Here is a 19,023-nt window from a genome sequence, read left to right on the forward strand (position 1 = left end):
CAAAAAGACTGCTGGCATTCACTGATGGAAGAGCCCCATTTTGTTTGATGAAGTTGTGAGGTTTTCTTCATATTTAACTGCTTTAACTTTATGGTATGAAACTAAAAATACACACACACAACATATTTATGGTGACAACCATACATAGAAATTGCAGTTCTAAGTAATGCAAAATGCATATGTCAGATGCAAGAAATATAGAGTGTGAAAAAGTCACACATTTAGCTTAATGCTGTCCTACTGTGGTATATAAAAAAGATTATGAATCTTATGTGTACACAGTAGTGTGAATATAAAGTTTTAACATGCAATTTTTCCACAAGTATTAGAGCTTCACAGCCCTTTATTACTTCAATATGCTTGTGATAACATGTCCCTGTATGTTTATCATTTCTACATATACATATGTGTTATAGAAGATGCAATTAATGAATCAGTACTGAGAATGCCATCATTAAAACAAAACCATTTTATCCCAGCGAGTGCTGTCTTCTTAAATTGTCACAACATTTAGCTTCTTTTTTTGGGTTCTTCCTGCATATGCTCCTAGAAACGATGTAGAAACATTAATATTTTACAATTAGTAGTACTGGGTTTTGTAACAGGATTGTCCAACAAAAATAGCCGAGAAGTCTAAAATATTTCTTTTAAAAATCAATATTATATATTCAGTGCTACTTTTAAACTGACAGTTTCTATAACATTACACCAAAAAAGCCTTGTAGAAACTACCCATATGATTTAAAGTAACAACAGTTAATAGTATTTCCTTCCTCAGTAACTAATCCTTCTATTCAGCTACTTTAAAACATCTGCAACTATAGTTCACAGGTTCTTAAAAGATTAGTCTGTAACATCACCAAGACAAAAATTAAATGACTGCTAAGAATGTTATGTACTGCTTTTAAACAAACTATAAATTTAAAAATATATGCAAGTCAAGTAATTAAGGTAACTTCCTCCTTTTTCCCAGCTGTCATAAACCCAGAATCAGCTGTATGTTTCTATATGTCCATATACAAAAACAGAAGTAAGAGGTCATCAGGCAGAGCCCTTGTAAATGAAAGCTGCTCAAGTATGAAAAGAAATAAATAAATCTCTCCACATGAAACAAACATATCCATATATGTATTATACTATGCATAGCACAGATATCTTCCAGCAATAGGGGTTTAGCACTGCAGGCTGCTAAAAAAGTAGCACAACTCAGCATTTATTAGGTTCAGGCAGTTCCAGAGAGTGTCCAGCAACGTGAGCAAACATTGACACAAAGCAGTGAAAATCATACAAGGTGCAGAGCAGTGGAAATGGAAGACAGCCATGGAAGAGAAATAATTACCAGGCAATTAAATGAATATGACAAAGTGTGTGCCAGTCCTTTTCAGAATCTTCAAGCTACTCTGTCAGAGTTGCAGCAGTTACTTACAGCTGTCCAAGGGCTACACTCAGCACAGAGCAAGGCAGCTTGCTAAGGGCTCTCCCTTAGCACAGAAGGGTCCCTCACATCTGAGCACTGCTTCCCACTGTACAAAAAGGCATTCTCTCCAGTGCTGTACACTCTTCAGCTCACCTATGATCTTGTAGGACAACCAACCAGGCTGACAAGCACAATGCTTTATTAGTGCTTTAACACTACCTCTTAACTCTTCCCAGTGCACTCCCAAGTTATTTTCAAATAACTCACACATAGGACATACATGGAAGTGTAAAAAAACCCAGAAAGCTAGACAAAGAAATTGAAGCCAAATTTTATTAAAAAGAGTTAGTCCTTCTCAATGCAGTTACCACCCAACCTTTTTCAGTGGCAGAGGAAGCAATTACACAAGGTTTCTGCACCATCCAACTGAGCTGCTAAACACACAGAGCAATCCTGACACCTTCCTGAAGTGCTTCCTGAGTGCTAACACACTTTGCAGCACACTCCATCTCACACTGCTCAGCCTGGACAGCCCACAAGGCAAAGTGCTGCTGCCACTCTGTGTACAAACCTTGTGCCCTCTGTGTCTTTTCCACAACACTTACTCAGACTGTGCAGGAATAAAGGGGATGAACAGGTTTAGTTGCAGCAGAAGTCTGATCTCGACCACCTTCTTCCTAACACAACCAGACCACATTAAATGCCCTGCCTGGTACAGCCTTCAGGCTACTTTCTGTCCTATTTATAATAATAATTAAATAAAATAATCAAAAAGTAAGACTTCCTAAGGACTTTTTAGTTTGTACTTTTCTCTTTAACAGAGAACTCTGGATTGAAACAGTACAAAGCAACAAAAATTTAGGATCACCAGTTGATTGGCTAGACTGCACCACAGCTACAAGTCTTTGTTTTCTGACATGCACAACTGCTACTAAAATAAGAGAAGCAGATGCATTTGTTTTTTAGATTTTCTTTTCAAATTTACTTCAGATTATATATTCTTTGTCTGTGATCTTTCCCAAACGTAAATTGTTGCCTCACTACAGATGACTTCCAAGGTTCTCTCTGGAAAACATACTTTATTACTCAGAAAAATCCAACAGAAACAGAAAACCCTATTCAACATACTACACCAAGCCTTTCACTGTTCACATTTATCCATATATAAAGAAAACCAACTTTAATTTCCATATATTCAATATATATTTGAAGCTTTTTCATTTTTTGCAAAATTGTGCATATTATTTCCTTCATGACAAGTGTTCCTCATCTAGCAATTTCAGAATGCATTTCTGTTCACTTAGTACAACAGTCTGACCCACTCACAAAGGAGCATGCAGAAGCACTGGCATCCTGCCACGGGAACACAAGTGACATCCAAACACTAAATGAGGTTATCTTGTGCCCCCACAACTAGGCAGCATACAATTGGTTAGACACATCTGCTTGATGTTCTAAGAAGGCCAGTACAGAAAGCATTAAATAGCTTTCCAGATATTCAACAAATAGCATTAAGGAAAGGCAAATGCAAATCTAGAGATGCATCCCAAAGGATTCTTTTTATTGCTAAGTAACAGTCACAATCTAACATGAACTCAGGGACCTCCTTAGCAGAGCAGCAGGCACTGCCCAGATAGAACAGAGAGAGAGAGAATGTTTGAACTGAGTGTCTGATGCCAGACACAAATGTAAAATCTGCTCTTGATCATTACAAGCTAAGCATGAGTTACACAAGATTGGGGATGGTGCCCAAGTCTCAAATCATTGCTAAACTTGACACTCTCACCATCCCTACAACACTGCTACTCTTTTACAACCTCTGTAACTGGTAGAGGTCTTGATTGTTGTGTTGTCCCTGTTCTTCAGCACTCTTATTTGCTAGTTAATACAAGACATTTTTGCAAACTCCCAGGTGAAAACTTGCCTTAATGGCTACCTATGTTTAGCAACCTTAATGGTTGCTAAAATTACATTGCTTACTTAATTTTCTTCTTTACATTTCTAAGAGATTATTTACTACCTTTGCTAATTTTTCTGTAGAATCACTGAGTGCAACTGAAGAAACGCCTTGCTCCACTTTAGTGGTGACAGCACTGCCAGGAGAATTAGCTACAGAAAAATAAATTAACAAATCTTGGTTGTAATCTCAACATTCACTTTTTCCTTTTCTGTAAGAAAAAAAGCTTGCAGATACTCCCTGCCAGTATTGCTCCAGGGCAGTAAATGAATAATTTCCCTCATAGGAAAAATTTAATACTTTATACATGAAGATAATTCATATCATTATGAAAACCAATTGAAATCCCACTCACATTACAATTTGCCTTATTGAGCCCAAGAGTTCCCAATTTTTATACTTGACTTATGAAGCTCTCCTTCGAGAATAAAGTCTAATTAAGATCTTAAATGGTTTTAAAATCTATAAATCACTTCACCTTTTGATAAATTCAGGTCTGTCATGTAAGAAATTTAAAATCTGATTTAAAAAACTGAAACGGTATTAGAAATTTCCTGGTGTTTTATTCCCTTTATGCCTGAAAACAGTTTTGGTACTATCATCAAACCCTTTTAATAAAAGGTAACCAAGTAGTAAACTCTGTATGCAAATACAAGAATACAAGAATACAAGAATACTCCACTTTTAAAACTCAGGTGTTCAGTAAGATGCTACAGTAGTGTACATAATTTTAGGACTGTATAATGACTGCACACCCAGATAAGACTGACACTGTCCTTCCTGTCCTTTCTTTGTATTGAAGACAAATTACACCTGTGTACAGAACTAAGAATCAAATAACTGTGAGGTTCTATTTATGTATTCTAAGTCTGTTTTGACTGCTGTGAGCTTCTCAGGCAGCTACAGTGAATACATATGGCAAACTTTATGACTGGGCTTCTGGTGAGTGAAAGCAAATGAGCTGTGCAGTACATTCTATACACTGTGTTTATAGAATCTGTAAGTGGATGGTAAAGTTACCAGAGCATGTTTGTTTAAAGAGATAGGTTAGGTTTAAGACATCACAAAGCAGGTGCACAAGAAAAGGAAAGCAATGTATAGCCCATTTAGTTTTTCTAGATACTAGTAACTTATTTACTATAAGATCCAAGCACCAGTTTTCTACACACCTGAAACAGCCTTGTTAGACACTCTGCTCTCTGGAGCCTTCTTTCTATTTTGCTCAACCCCCTTCATTGAGGTCTTAGGGGTTCTAATTAAATATAAAAGAGTTAATAAGTCACTCGCATCAAAGTTGAAAGGCTGTATCCAAAATTAAAAAGACACTACTGTGTTTGGCATTAAAACATCTTTTACAGTGTCACACAGAACCTCCTAGAGTACGTGTAAAATTCCTATTATTATTAGGGCTGAAGTAGATACATTAAATAGCAGAACCACACCCCACAAACAGATTTTTAAAAAGCTATTTAAGAGACTGATCAGTTCAGATACTATGGCATTATAGTCTACATTTAAAAACATACATATTTCAGTAAGTGGAAGCAAAGCTTCATGGAATGAATGTTACAAATAGAAATGCTGAAACAGTGTAAATGGAGAGGATACACAAGAGGATGAGAACACTAAATTTTTTTTGCAGTATAAGGTAAACCAAAGCTTCATCACTCTCTCAAAATATCATGAGAAGTAATTCTTTTTACTTTGAACAACTGTTGCACCACTATGTGTAAATATTATTCAGAAATTATGCTCTTGCATTCTGCATTTACTTTCATCTTCAGGCTATAAACATGCTGTGCCCTTACCCTTGTCTGCAAAGCAGTCTATGAACTGGGGCATTCTGTCCTTGATTTGGTTGAAGTATGCTGTTAAAACACAAACTTTTATTAGCACTTTTTCCCTTCTTTAACAAAAGATCTCATCTGAGATCCTGAATTATGCACCATGTTTCACGTAAAAAATTTCAGAAAGGCAAACAGACTCTCTGATGCAGATAACATGCTAGCAAAAGTTGAAGGAATTCAAACTCCAGAACAGGATTACTATTTCCACTATTTTAAACATACACACACCAAAAAAAAAAAAAAAAAAAAAAAAAAAAAAATTAAAAAAACCCCACAGTCACTGATAAGGACATACAGGGAAACAGGATTTGATCACTTAAACTAGTCACTGAAGATTGAACTGCATTAGTAGCCAGCATGTCTACAAAGCTTTTGGTAAGCACGGGATAAAAACTGGTTTTAGAGGTACCAGGTATCTGACTTTTTATGCTAAAAAAGGGTGCAAGTAGGCCTGCTGTCCCCTGCAGGGCTGCTGTCCTCCTGAACACTATCATTTCTGTGATTTCAGCAACCAAACTAGAGGCAAGAACTTTTCCTCATGACAGAAAGCCATTTCTTTCCTGACAGCTTTCTAAAGATAAGCATTTACACTGCAAAGTCAAGTCTCTTAAGAAAATGTCAAACTGAAGCTTAAGAGTAATAGTGCATCCCAGAGAAAAACCTTGAACATGAGCACAGAGATTTAAAGTCATAAGTAACTCCTAAAGATAAAATTTCAGAACTGACTCTGAAAGAGTCTTTTCAAACTTCTAATGGGGTAATATACCCCTTTCTCAGATCACACTAAATCAGATTTCATCACTGTCATAATAGTGGCAGGAACTGAGCTGAATACTGGCAAACCAGCAACACATATCAAAAAATCTATTTTTCTAAGATAGATCTTTAAAAGCACCCTTTTAGCAGTAATCTGCACTCACCGGCTTTCAGGAGTTTTTTGCTTTATGACTATTTTTTTACTTGGCATTCCCATCTCTGTAGCCCTAGAGAAACAAAAGTATTGAAACATATTTAAAATATAAAATAAGGATCTAGGTCTTACACAGAAACATTCAGAGAAAACCTGCATCAGGATCTCCATCTACATGCAATACTGCTAGAGCAGTGTTATTACACGTTATCACTTCTGACTCGTGAGCAAGTGCTACACAACTTTTCAATCCACTCTGCTGCAGCATAATGCCTGCTACTGTCCCCTCAAAATCCTTTGCCAGAGATACCCTACCAATATTGTTATTGCTAGGCAACTTAAAAATACTGATAAAATAACTTGGAGCACCTTTTACGATTTACAAAAACCAACCATAAGTTAAGTGCCTATGGATCATTTTGCTCACCATTGGATTACAGTGCAAATGCACAACTTGGACAAACATTTTTCTCCCTTGCAAACAAGATGTCTCTTCAAAAGAAGAGCTAACTACTAGCAGTAAGACATCACACACCTGAACACAACTTTTTATTTGTACTTCCTGGGTGAGAGGTTAGTTTGCAAAGAAGTTCTTACTCCAAAAGCTTCTTTTCACTATTACAGATACCTCCTACTCCTCCTCTTGCACACTGCCCACCCCCACCACCACAGGAGAACCACACATACTTCATGTATTTCTTCCTGTCCAGAGACTTCTGTGTGGCTGTTGAAAGTGTCACTTTCTCTCTTGGGCTCTTTACTTTATCCTAAAAAAAGCAAACAAACCAACAGTAACACTAGTTACTGCTCTTATTGAGCTTAATCCAGTCTGACCTGATCCTACCTGAAAGAAATATAATTGGAAATAAAGCCCCCAAACAATAAAACCAACTGTGTAGTAAGTTCACATTCAGGCTGAATTAATGGGTTTCTTTTTTAAAATCAAAGGACCTTCCCTATTTTACTGGATGAAAAAGGATTGTGTGCTATAACAAACTCTTTTTTAAAAGTATGAACTTTTTGTTATTACTTTAACCATGTTTTCTGTCCTAATTTTTTTATACACCTAAACATTTTAAGTCTCAACATATTACTCTCCTACTGCAGTGACTTTTTATTTTTATTTTAAGAAACTTATCTACAGAAGCATAATTAAACAACAATTTAGATTTTAAAAACTTTTTTCCGGGTAGGGAAAAAAATCTCTTAAAAGCAAAGCTAGTCAGAGTACCTAATGTCTTAAAGCATTTTAGATTCTCTTAACCATAACACACCATTTGTCTGAGCATCTTCTCTTTACGAACTTCACGATCATGACGCAGAATATTCATTCTCTCTGATGCCTCCATTGTAAAAAAGATGTCATGGATGTCATACAGAGCAGCTCGCAGCTGGAAACAATAATTTAATTTTAATAAAATATTCCCATGGTTTTGACCATGAAGCACTTCTTGCTTTCAATCTAAACACAACACTTGAAAACATAATTTTTAAATCTCTCTGAATGTGTGAGCATAAAACCACGATCTTCTCTTCACAGCCATAGTTGAAACATTTTACTTTAAACAGTCACAGTGAAGGCTTTAGATATTTATATTACAAAAGTAGAATAGCTAGGAAGGGAAAAAAAAAAAAAAAGGTTTGAATTGTGTCACCTGAGCCATTACTCTTTCATGAAGGGATGCATCTTGTGCTGAAACACTTCCTCTCTTTAATGGGGCTTCAGACTGAAAATTTTTTATGAACTCCATTGTATCCTGAGGAAGAGAAGAAATAAAATTAAGCACAAGCATAAACCTTCACAACAAAGAGATAATCACAAACTGAATGCACATGACACAGATTGTTTGAATTGGGTTTTATGATGCTAGGATGTAACACTCAAACATGTCCACGTGAAACACATTCCAAAATTCTTCTAAAAGTAGAATATGCACTATTTCATTTGTCATCTGGAGACAGGAACAAAACCAAACACAAACAGAAGGAGAAGCTGGATCTTACAAAAAGACTGATCTTACTTTTACAGTCTGCTTGAGATGTTTCAGTTTTTCAGTCTGCAGGAGTCTACGAGTGAGAAACCCCTTTGCCACAGCAGTGATCTTATCAAACTTCACTTGTATCTCTGGACTGAAAACCTTAAATGAAAATAAGTGTTTTCTAAACATTTTATAAAAAACAAGAAGTATAAATTATTTCTCAAATAACAACTATCACGTGACATTAAGTTTTCAAGTAAGAAAAAAGCTGCTGATAAATGCTCTGGCTAGCCCAGAAATATCCACCATAACATTAACTTAGCAGAAGCAATGCACTGTGGTATGATTATTTTGCATATACAAATGAGAAAAATATCCAGTGCAGTTCTCTTGTGTAATCAAAGTTGACACAGGAAGGGATACTAAACTCTTCTGTGAGATTTATTATTGCACTGCTATTATAAAGTTACCAGTGTCTTAGAAAAGCTAGGGGCTTTTTAAGCTATCAACAAACCTTTTTTTTTTCTCCTTACCTGACTCCACCTGGTTTTGATCCTGTTACTCGGCCTAGATACTGAGGTTTTTATAACTCCACTACCTGTTGGTCCCCAAAGATAGAATGAAGTTTCACTTGTTGAAGCAAAGGTGTTAGGTGTTGTACTATGAGCAAAACCTGCATGCAAAGCAGAAAGTAAGAGTTCAACACACTTTTGACCATATAAAACTATGTGTGTGTACACACTCGTAGCAGCTTTGTTTATAGGGTCATTTATAGGCAAGAAGCAAGCTGAGTACTTCTGATTCATTTCCTAGCAAAATTTGCTGAACAGAAGACAAACCAAAACATTTCATAATGTTCTAGAACAGGTGAGAGGTGCTCCATCAGCTGCAGCTGTACTTCCTTGCAGTCAAGACCCCTCTAATTTGCCTGCACAAACAAGAATGCTTGGCCCACTGCTGTGCAGCTACCTGGCAGGAGGATGAACATCCTCTGTCGTGATGCAGATCCATCTCCTTATCAGAATCAGTTTATTTGTACTTTATTTTCCTCAAATCTGCCCTTTAACATTAATACACTAATGCAATACAGAGAGTGGCACCAGGATGGCTGAAACTGTGCTAAATGCCAGCTTGACAAAGTTGCAACACTGACTTTGTTTTATATATGCTGCCAACAGCTGAAGGCATATCCTGACCAGCAAGAGCCAAGGACAGGAGCACTGCATTTCTCATTTCAGTGGGGCTGCTGCTCCAGTCAAGCACTATAATAGCAAAATAATGTATCACAACAGTGAATCTATGTTCTACCCTCACAGCTTTACCAATGCTGGTAGAGTTTGCATTATGGACTGTCTCCAGCTGAGACTGCACACTTTCCAGCAAGCCACTTTCGCTTTTTTTCCTCCATTCCAACTCCATCCTACTGTTGATATTCACTTTGGAAATTTCTATTTCCGTTGTAGTGACCTTCTTTCCTTTCAACTTTCTCTCCTGCTCTTCCAGTTCCTACAGAACAAAGAATCAACCATGAGACAAGTTTTCTTGCCCTGAAAAGCAACAGAATACACATTGTAAAACCAACAACGGAAAGAAGTGCAATCTGACAAACTGCAATCCAGCACCATTGTCCTTTCCTTAGAATTTCTCTTTTTCCCTTACCTTCTGCAATTTCTCCTGTTCTCTCTCTTGCTCAGCTATCAGAATCGACAGCTGTTGTGCATGCTGCTCTTCAAGTCTCTTCCTCATTTCTTCAAAGGCCAACATCTTAGTTTTAAAAACATCTTCTGAGAAGATATGTTATTACAAAGAATACAGCATTAATTTCTATGATTTTTGCAGAAGACATATATGCTTTTAAAAGGAATAATTTGCATTATCAGTGAAAAACCACAACATCTCTTTAATATCAGGTTTCTGTTAAGTACTGAAAAGAAGCTCCATATCAAGTTTCTATTAAGTATTGAACCTCATCAGTTACTACAGTCCTTGAAAATATTTGCATTGTGATATTTGTGGGATAAGCACGTGAATGGAACATCAGTAACAGCAACTGAGCCTACACAAAAATAAAGACACAAAAAATGTTGCTCAAAGAATAACATACCTACACTTGCTTGAGAAAATTAAAATTATTTATGCTGCTTCAGTTGTATTTGAGACACATACAGATGTAATAGTCTTGAGTTAGAAAGGAATACCTATGTAGTGATTTGCAACCCATTAAAAGGTATTTTCTTTTAATTTGCACAGGCTGCCTTTTCTTTCAGCAGTATTACTTAGGCCTCATGGAATAACACATTTTCTTAGTAAAACTAAATTCCAATTTCTACATTCAAATGGACAATTAGTATTTATACTGTCAAATACAGAATTCTGATGCACAGCTGATACACAATGTTTTAGCTGCTGTTTCCTCATGAATTCTTAAATCAAGTATTTGTTATTCATAACTCTTGTATGATTTTTTTATTTACTAAGACAGCAATTACTCCATTATTTAGCATTTGAATTTCAGAATGTCATTAATTCAAAATTAGAGAAAAAAAATAGGCTGCTAAAAAAAGAAATTTTTAGTCTTGTGATATATACACATACTTCAAACCACCAATGACTTATGATTTTTTTTTCTAAGAATTATAAACTGTGAAATAAGTTTAAGAAAAACCCTTAACTACAGGGAATCTTTTACCTTTTGCCATACTATCAGGGGTGATATTCTTGGTAATGTAAACTGATCCCACAGGATATTTCTGCTCTTGCAACCACTGCTTCTCTTGTTCTTCCATTCCAAGTGTCAGGACACAGGGACTGTTTTCTTTTTGGCAGCTGTCAGTGTCCAAATCAAGTCTACGCTTCACCTTTTCAAAATTATTTTCTGGAAACTGCTCATTTGCTGGGGAGACACTTGGAGTGTCCACCTGCAGTCGCATATTCTTGCTCTGCATTAGTAGTGGGGATGGGTTTTCCACATCATAAGACTTATTGAGTTCTACTGGAGAATTACATTTAGTATTTTCCAGCAAACTGGACGGTTTGGTTTCATTCACAGCTACGATCTTCTGGGTGACTGTAGACTGACTGATGGCAAATGGCTCGTTCAGTTTTGGAGCTACAATGTTAGTACTGTTCTCTACTTTGTATGTCCCCCTGCTGTCCATCACCACCTGTCCCTCCACTGTAGCTGACAACGTTGCTTTGCTTTCCAAGTGCCCAAAGGAATGGCGATTGGGTTTGCCAACCCCTAACCCATCACAAGGGACAGAAAAATTCCTGTTGACACCATGAACTCTGCTAGGGCAAACCATAGCAAAGTCCACCATGAACTTTGGCACTGATTCAGACACATTATTTTTGTCAGCAATATCTTGCATGATTAAATCCATCGCTCTACCCTTGCCTTTAGGACTTAACTCGTAAGCATTCACAGGGTTATTGATAACGATGTGACCCATTGATAAGGGCCTCGGGCGCCTTCGGTGCATTTTAGGGCTCATGCTTGGTTCTGGGCTTGGCAATTTGGCATAAGAGCCTGTGAGGCTCCTGACAATGCTACTGTCACGATCAAACAGAGAAGTCTTCTTAAATTCTTCATCCGAATCTGAATCCACCAGTGGGGGTGTTCCAACTCTCATAGGTATGTCCACTTTAGAAAAACTGGATGAAGTTGAAATACTTGGGTTACTTGCATGAGTAGAGGCACCTTGGAGAAGGGTATTTGACTTATTAAGACTGGGTTTATCAAGTGTCAGAGCAGTGCAACTTCTCCCTGTAAGCTTTGCTCTTTCTTTCACTGAATCAGTTGTCTTAACACCATCATTTTCTTTATCTGAATGACTTTCACTCATACTCCTTTTTGAGTTACTTTTTGAGCTACGCTTGGTTTGCTCTTTCTCCAGCAACTCCCTGGATTTCTTCATCAGGTTCTGAAGACTCGTGACATATGGATCTTGTACTTCCTCATCTGACATTGACACTCCTGGTCCCTCTTGCTTTTGCAAAGCCTGTGGCACAGGATTATTATGCACGTTGTCAGGAGACACAGCCCTTGGACAAGGTACCTCTTTTGAAAGGTGACTCTCACTTTGCTTTGAAAAACCATTTTCTTCTGCTGCTTTAACTACTGTCACATTTGATGTCACCTGCACAGCAGTATCTGCTGGTCTAAGTTCTGGTGTCTTTTCAAGCTCTGTGGGACCATACTTTTGTGGACAACATGCCAAATTTACATCTGATGGAGCTGTGAAGTCAGCTGAAGTTCTTGCATCTGAATCAGGGCAAGTATTCCCAGCCTCCTGTGTATTCACATCACTCGCATTAGGTCCTTTCCTGATCTGCAAATAAGAATTGGGGAAAAAAAAATACACATTTTCAATGAAATCTCCTCAGATTTCTGCAAGGTTTATCTGAATTAAGAAAAAAAATGCTACCAACTTAGAACCCATAAAAGATTTTACTGTTACTGATTTCCTACAAATTACTAACAATACAGAGCTCTTTGCAATGAGACAGAAGTTATTGGAATTTAAATTTAATTAGTATTTAAATTAAATTTATTTAAAGTAATTAACTATTAATTAGTATATTTACATTTAATTAGTATTTGAATGCAAAGATGCTCTTTTTTCATAAGCTAATCTGGAGATATTAAAATAATTTTATGGCTTCAAATTATTTTGCAAGATTCCTCTTGAAATATGAAAATGTGTTTATCTGAAGTAAGAAATGTCATTGAAAAACTTCAGCACCAAATACAGACCAACCTGTAGACAGCTAAGAAAAAAAATCAACAAAGCTGGTAAAAAAAATTGTGGAGCTACAAAATAATTAGTTCATTTCTGTACTAATCCAGAGACAATTAAATGTGAATTTTCATTTGTTAAGTTAACCAACTTTTGTTTGTTAACCAACTTTATTTGAGTAAGAATTAAATACTACTTCTAGCCAGCATTTGTCTTAAAGGATTTCCACACTTAAATCACCCTCTAGGGTTATCCTGTGTGTTGCAGCTCAAATTATCAAGGGGATACCTTTGAAAAAGAAAAAAAAAACCAACCCAACTAAAGTATTTTTGTATGGAACATATGTTTCTGGTCTGCTCTTCAAACCCTAAGCCAGATGCCTGTTGCCAGGTACACTCCAGTAAACAATGCAGACTAGTACCTTTTGTTTGACACCTTAGTAACTCAACAAATGCAACATTAACTCTATGTGCTTAGGCAATAGGTTAAAGACTGGATTACAACTGTTTCAAAGACAAATAACACAACTTAAGTAGATGTATTAAATATTTCAAGCATGAATTAGTAAAGAAAACAAAACAGTTGCAGGAAAATTACAAAGCACACAACAGAATTACAAGTTGTTGCAAAGTTAATTTTAATGCTATAATAGGTCAAATAGAGATTATTTCCGATTAAACTCTAAGCTTGGAAATAAAGCAATCCAGTAGCCCTGACACTGGGAGTTTTGTTAATTTGGTTTTACAATCTAGTTGCTTCAAACCACAGTTACAAAAGCACTGTCACTCATCTGGTGTGGTCTATCCCTTACACATACCACATCAAGGGGTGAAAAGCAAGGCCCAGGCATTAAAATGAACACAGATATTATCATTAAATAATTGATTATTAGGTCGCAGCATGAAATCCTAGCAAATGGGGATTCCAGAGTGTTAACTGCTATTAATTTCATGTTTATACCGGTGAACATTGATAGCCCATCACTTCCTCAAAATGAGGTTTTCTGTAAAGCTACAGGAAGCCTTTGGATTAACACTACCTGAACGTTTTCTAGAATCTCCTGGACACGATTCAACAAAGCTCTTTTCCGAGAGTTCTGTCTCCTTGTCTCTAGGTCCAGTGCTTTCTGCTTGTACTGTTGCATTTCCTTTTTCTTTTCAAGACTAAGCTGCAAAAGAAAGTGAAAAAAACAGGGTTTAAATCATTAAATGCAAATCCCAAAACAGAATTACAGAAATAAATTAGAAAGAATAACAACAGAACAAAACAATAGAAGAGTAACAATCACTACATTGAGAATTTGCACACATTTTAAATGCCAGCTTTTTTTAATCAATTATACTTTTTTTTTTTTTTTGAGGATGTACTTAATGACTTCTTGGCACACATGCAAATGAACATGAATGTAAAAGGTCATTTATTTAAAAATTTGCATGAACATTACATGCCACAGTACTGACTCAGACTGCAGGACTGGTCTTTTTCAGTCCTTTATAAGACAGGTTTGGGTATCCTGTAGAGCTCTCTGTGAGCCATCTTCCCACCCAAACTCCAGTTTGAGTGCTCTGTGAAGCACTGGCTCACACTTGCTCTCTTGAACCAGAGGTGAATTACACAACAAGACAGAAATGCAGGCGAGCAGTCTTCTGGATCCTTTTAACAATCTGAGTATCTTCTAAATTACCACCTTAGAGCATGTAGTTTGGAAAAAGTCAAAACCAGATCCACAAACTACACAGACAAGGAATGGTTTCACAAAGTTCCACGAAATTAAGTAGTCTCAAGTCAAATTATGCATTTCTTCTACTAAACCTTAAAATACCCACTGATTTGTAAATTACTACATTGTATCATTTAGACCCCAATATATATCTGTATCACAATTTGGGGGGATGGCTGTTAGTCCCCATTCATACTTCCCACCCCTGAAACAAGGAAGTCATCTGCATTAGTGCACAAACCACCAACCGTCTCCTGCTTGGCTCTGTTTGCATTAAGCACAGAATGACTTAACATAATGTGAAACACATTAGAGGAGACTACAAGCAAGCAAAAAAGAAGTTTACTTAAAAGCTTTTTAACTATCTCAGTATTTGCTACTTGCCCTTTTTGTGTTGACCATTTTAAACAAACCAATAATATTTGGAATGGGAAGAAGCCTTTACATGAAGATAAGCCCAACGACAACATTTTTTTAATACCACAAACATTTCTCTTGTGAAGAGAACAAACTTAAAGAAATGAAAGCAAATGTAGTCAGTGTGAGAAAAAACATTGAATTTTGCCCCTTGGTGCTTAGAACACACGGAGCATCAGAACAGATAAAACCTCTAAGCAGTACCTTCAGTAGACTCATTACGTGTGAACATCAAAGCTAGAGCCAATAGCACAATAAGCACACCAGGGAAGAAAAGAAAAAGAAGAAAAAAAGATGCCTTACCAGAGGGGAAAGTACAGGAACTCCATGGAATTGAATGAGAGAGGTATTTTTGTGCTGAAGAGCAGAAGAGGTTTCTCTTTTTAGTGCCTCCTCTTGGATTCTGGAAAGATGCTTCTTACAGAATATTTCATAGTCCTCCATCTTCATGTTAATCAAACTACAAAGAACAATAACATCATTCTTCTATGTACTTCCAAGACTACGAAAGGAAAACAAACCACAACTAATTTATTATCACTATATTCTGGAAAACATTTTATACACCAGAAAAGTCAATTAAGTTTCTCTTCTCCCTATCCTTAACAACAGCTGCAAACTGGTTTGGTCCCCACTCCATTTAAAAACAGAATCTGCATATATGAGCTAAAAGGAGTGATCATAGGTATGTCGAGAAGAAAACAAGCATTGAGGCTAAACCTATAAGGCCTCCCATGACTATCAGACAGATGCTATCAGCTGCAAAAAAAGTAAATAAATAAAATTGCTGCCAAATTAAAAATAACAAAAAAAAAAAAAAAGGAATACTAATTAAGCTGATATTAAGCAAAACCAGCTTCTGTATTTATTTAGGTGGCTGAGAGGAATTTGTGTCTCACTCCCATGCGTCTCCTCCAGACGCCCCAGTAAGAACAGACGCCAATGCTGCCGCCAAAAAAACCACCCGAACATAAATTACAGCCTCGCTTCCTCCCCACAGCCCACATACCTCACACTGCGCATCCCCACCGGAGCAACACCTCAGAGCCGAGCACCACCTGCCAAGGCCTGACAACGCTTTTGTTCCCCTCGCACTCCCCTTTGCCTCATTTCTGCCGCTCTCCCGCCCGCTCCGAGCTCTCCGAGCCCAACCGGCAGCACCCTGCTCCCGGGCCGGGGCGGCAGCCTGGCCTCTCCCCGGGGCAGCGCTGCCCCACACCGGGATGCAGGTAGCTCCGGCAGGGCCAGGCTTGGACCCCCGGCCCTCCCCGCCCGGCGGCAGCGCCCACCGCAGCCGCTGCCCCCCGCACAGCCCCCCAGGGCCCTGGCGCTCCCGCCGAACCGCTGGGTACCTGCGCGGGACTCGCAGCTCCGGTGCTGTGCGGTACGGCCCGGCCAAGCCCGGCCCGGTCCGGCGGTTCCCCTGGCCCCGGCGCTACCAAACCCGCCGCCTCCCAGCAACCGGCCCCGCTCCGGGGGGAGGAGGGGGCAGCACTACAGCCCCCATCGCGCACCGCGGCCCCGCTCCGCCCTCCTCAGGGCGGGACTTGGGCAAGGGGGAGGCGCTGCCTTCTCTTGGGCCAAAAATTGAGTGGAAAAAAACCCCAAAACCTGTGGATTTGGGCGAGGAAAGGCAGCGAGTTGGATTTACAAACCTGGCACGTCACTGAGCCCCGCGGGGAAAGTCTGACGCTTAGGGCCGAGCTCCCAGGCCAAGGTGGCTCCAATTGTAAGAGGTGGGACCCAGCCCATCCCGATACTCCTGGTACTCCCAGTGATCTCTGCCCATAAGCCTCTCCAGGGGTCTGTTAGCACGGGTGAAGTCTACTTTGCTTTATCACATTAAATATCATATGGCTGAGCAGTCCGTGTGTAGTCAGGGCCACAACTGTGCAGGCTGCAGGTATCAGTTTCACTGAAGGCGCTGTGATAAGAAAGATAAACATGAGAACTTGTTAATATGCTCTGTGGGGACAGCAGGGCAGACACCCATCCCTGCTGCCCAGGTGGCAGCCAGCTGCTGGTCAGAGAAGCAGGTGACACTCACCCAGAGGAAGGTCATGGAAAATGCTGGATTGTTTGCCAGCACTTGGCCCAGGTAGAATTAATTTAAATTTATGGGGTTTAGCCCCACGTGAACATTTTGACATGTTAAAGCTGCTGTTCTTGTTTAAAAAAACAACTCCTTCATGTTACCTCTTCAAAATATTATGTATTACTGAGATTTTTCTTAATCTTCCTCTTTAATCTTAACAAATGCTGTTGTTTATCAAAAGATTTTTAAGTATGTGAGACATTTAATTAGGTGTTCCATTATTTGTTAGCTGTCTGTATATCTATGCCTGATTTTTCTCAGTCTGGCAGAAGCACAGAACCACAGACAGTAAAGAGTATCTGAGATGCTTAGAACTAGCTAGGACAATATATGACAAATATTTCTCTCAGCTATTAAAATTAAATCCAGTGTAGAGGACTGCCTGGTGCCTGTTCCACCTCTGGTTGGCAAGAGTTTCTCAGAGCAAAGTCAGTTTCTTCCCATCCTTCCTACAGAGAATACACACACACAAAAAAAATCCTCATTTTTATTAAAACAAACTGCTATTTCTTCTGCTTTCCTACTCTATTCCTAGACGAAACATAAACTTGTTCAGCCTCCATTGGTTTCCCTGCCTTCTTGCTCTTTCCTCTGGATGCTTTCCAGTTGTTTACACTTTTGTCCCACACAGTGGTAGAAGTTATCTCCCCTCTCCAGCTTCAGAAGCCTCTTCTTCCCTGCAGCAGGGGGGACCTGCTGTCCCTTACCTCATTTCCCATTCCTGCTGTCCCTCACCTCGTCCCATTCCTCATGTCCCATTCCTGCTGTCCCTCACCTCATGTCCCATTCCTCATGTCCCATTCCTCATGTCCCTCACCTCATGTCCCATTCCTGCTGTCCCTCACCTCATGTCCCATTCCTGCTGTCCCTCACCTCATGTCCCATTCCTCATGTCCCATTCCTGCTGTCCCTCACCTCATGTCCCATTCCTGCTGTCCCTCACCTCATGTCCCATTCCTGCTGTCCCTCACCTCCTGTCCCATTCCTCATGTCCCATTCCTGCTGTCCCTCACCTCATGTCCCATTCCTGCTGTCCCTCACCTCCTGTCCCATTCCTCATGTCCCATTCCTGCTGTCCCTCACCTCATGTCCCATTCCTGCTGTCCCTCACCTCATGTCCCATTCCTCGTGTCCCATTCCTGCTGTCCCTCACCTCATGTCCCATTCCTGCTGTCCCTCACCTCCTGTCCCATTCCTCATGTCCCATTCCTGCTGTCCCTCACCTCCTGTCCCATTCCTCATGTCCCATTCCTGCTGTCCCTCACCTCATGTCCCATTCCTCATGTCCCTCACCTCATGTCCCATTCCTCATGTCCCATTCCTGCTGTCCCTCACCTCATGTCCCATTCCTCATGTCCCTCACCTCATGTCCCATTCCTCATGTCCCATTCCTGCTGTCCCTCACCTCATGTCCCATTCCTCATGTCCTGTTCCTGCTGTCCCTCGGGTGGCTCTTGGGGCCTCAAACCCTTAGGGTGTCAGGTCTCTGGTTTCACTTTTGAGCAGGGGTGAATGGATAGTTAGCTATGTAACATATACAATATATAATGTAGTATGTAGAAATAAAATAATTAATCGGAAAATAAGGAATATAAGTAGGATATTTTTAAATTAGCTGGTAGCTGGGAAAAAAAACCAACCCCAACACCCAGACAAACAAGTCTTCAGTGAGTCAGCGACACCTTTTCTTCAATTAACACCCTTCATTTTTTATTCGCACCAGTTTTTATCTCGAGTAATCCATATTTTCTTACCTCAGGGTGTTCCGGAGCCGCCCGCCCAGGCCCCGCCACCGGCCGCCCCTCAGCGCCTCCGGGCGGTGCCCGCAGCCCGCGAGCGCCCGGCGCGGATTGGCTGGTGGCGGCAGCTGCCACGCGCTGATTAGCTGGAGGCGGGCGAGCGGCGAGCGCCCATTGGCTGCCGGTGGGGGGAGGCTGGGCGC

General features: G+C 39.5%; 1 protein-coding gene across 12 annotated transcripts; it reads right to left on the minus strand.

The window, feature by feature from the left end:
* Positions 1 to 325: 325 nt before the first annotated feature.
* CCP110 (centriolar coiled-coil protein 110) lies at positions 326 to 18,915 on the minus strand. 12 transcript variants are annotated; one of them, XM_071761524.1, is made up of 17 exons: positions 18,836 to 18,915; positions 16,642 to 16,910; positions 15,290 to 15,446; positions 13,889 to 14,017; positions 10,800 to 12,441; positions 9,770 to 9,894; positions 9,433 to 9,616; positions 8,644 to 8,783; positions 8,153 to 8,269; positions 7,787 to 7,888; positions 7,406 to 7,522; positions 6,819 to 6,898; positions 6,142 to 6,204; positions 5,183 to 5,242; positions 4,544 to 4,626; positions 3,438 to 3,526; positions 326 to 546 (listed from the first exon to the last, which is right to left on the minus strand). In XM_071761524.1, exons 3-17 carry the CDS (start codon positions 15,434 to 15,436, stop codon positions 511 to 513), a joined length of 3,114 nt encoding a protein of 1,037 aa, XP_071617625.1. In that variant the 5' UTR covers positions 15,437 to 15,446; positions 16,642 to 16,910; positions 18,836 to 18,915; the 3' UTR covers positions 326 to 510. The 12 variants fall into 12 exon arrangements, with proteins under 12 accessions (XP_071617625.1, XP_071617630.1, XP_071617626.1 ...); XM_071761529.1 differs by lacking the exon at positions 3,438 to 3,526; XM_071761525.1 differs by lacking the exons at positions 16,642 to 16,910; positions 18,836 to 18,915 and adding an exon at positions 16,598 to 16,617.
* Positions 18,916 to 19,023: the final 108 nt, after the last annotated feature.

The sequence above is a fragment of the Heliangelus exortis genome, chromosome 17 (genome assembly GCF_036169615.1).
Source record: "Heliangelus exortis chromosome 17, bHelExo1.hap1, whole genome shotgun sequence".
Lineage (NCBI taxonomy): Eukaryota > Metazoa > Chordata > Aves > Apodiformes > Trochilidae > Heliangelus > Heliangelus exortis.

Excerpts from the sequence above, each read along its gene's own strand:
- CCP110 (XM_071761522.1), bottom strand. Across the intron at positions 8,784-9,432 it reads TGCAAACTCTACCAGCATTG|GTTTTGCTCATAGTACAACA; the intron begins GTAAAGCTGTGA and ends CTTTGCATGCAG. Across the intron at positions 3,527-4,543 it reads GTCTAACAAGGCTGTTTCAG|CTAATTCTCCTGGCAGTGCT; the intron begins GTGTGTAGAAAA and ends ATTTTTCTGTAG.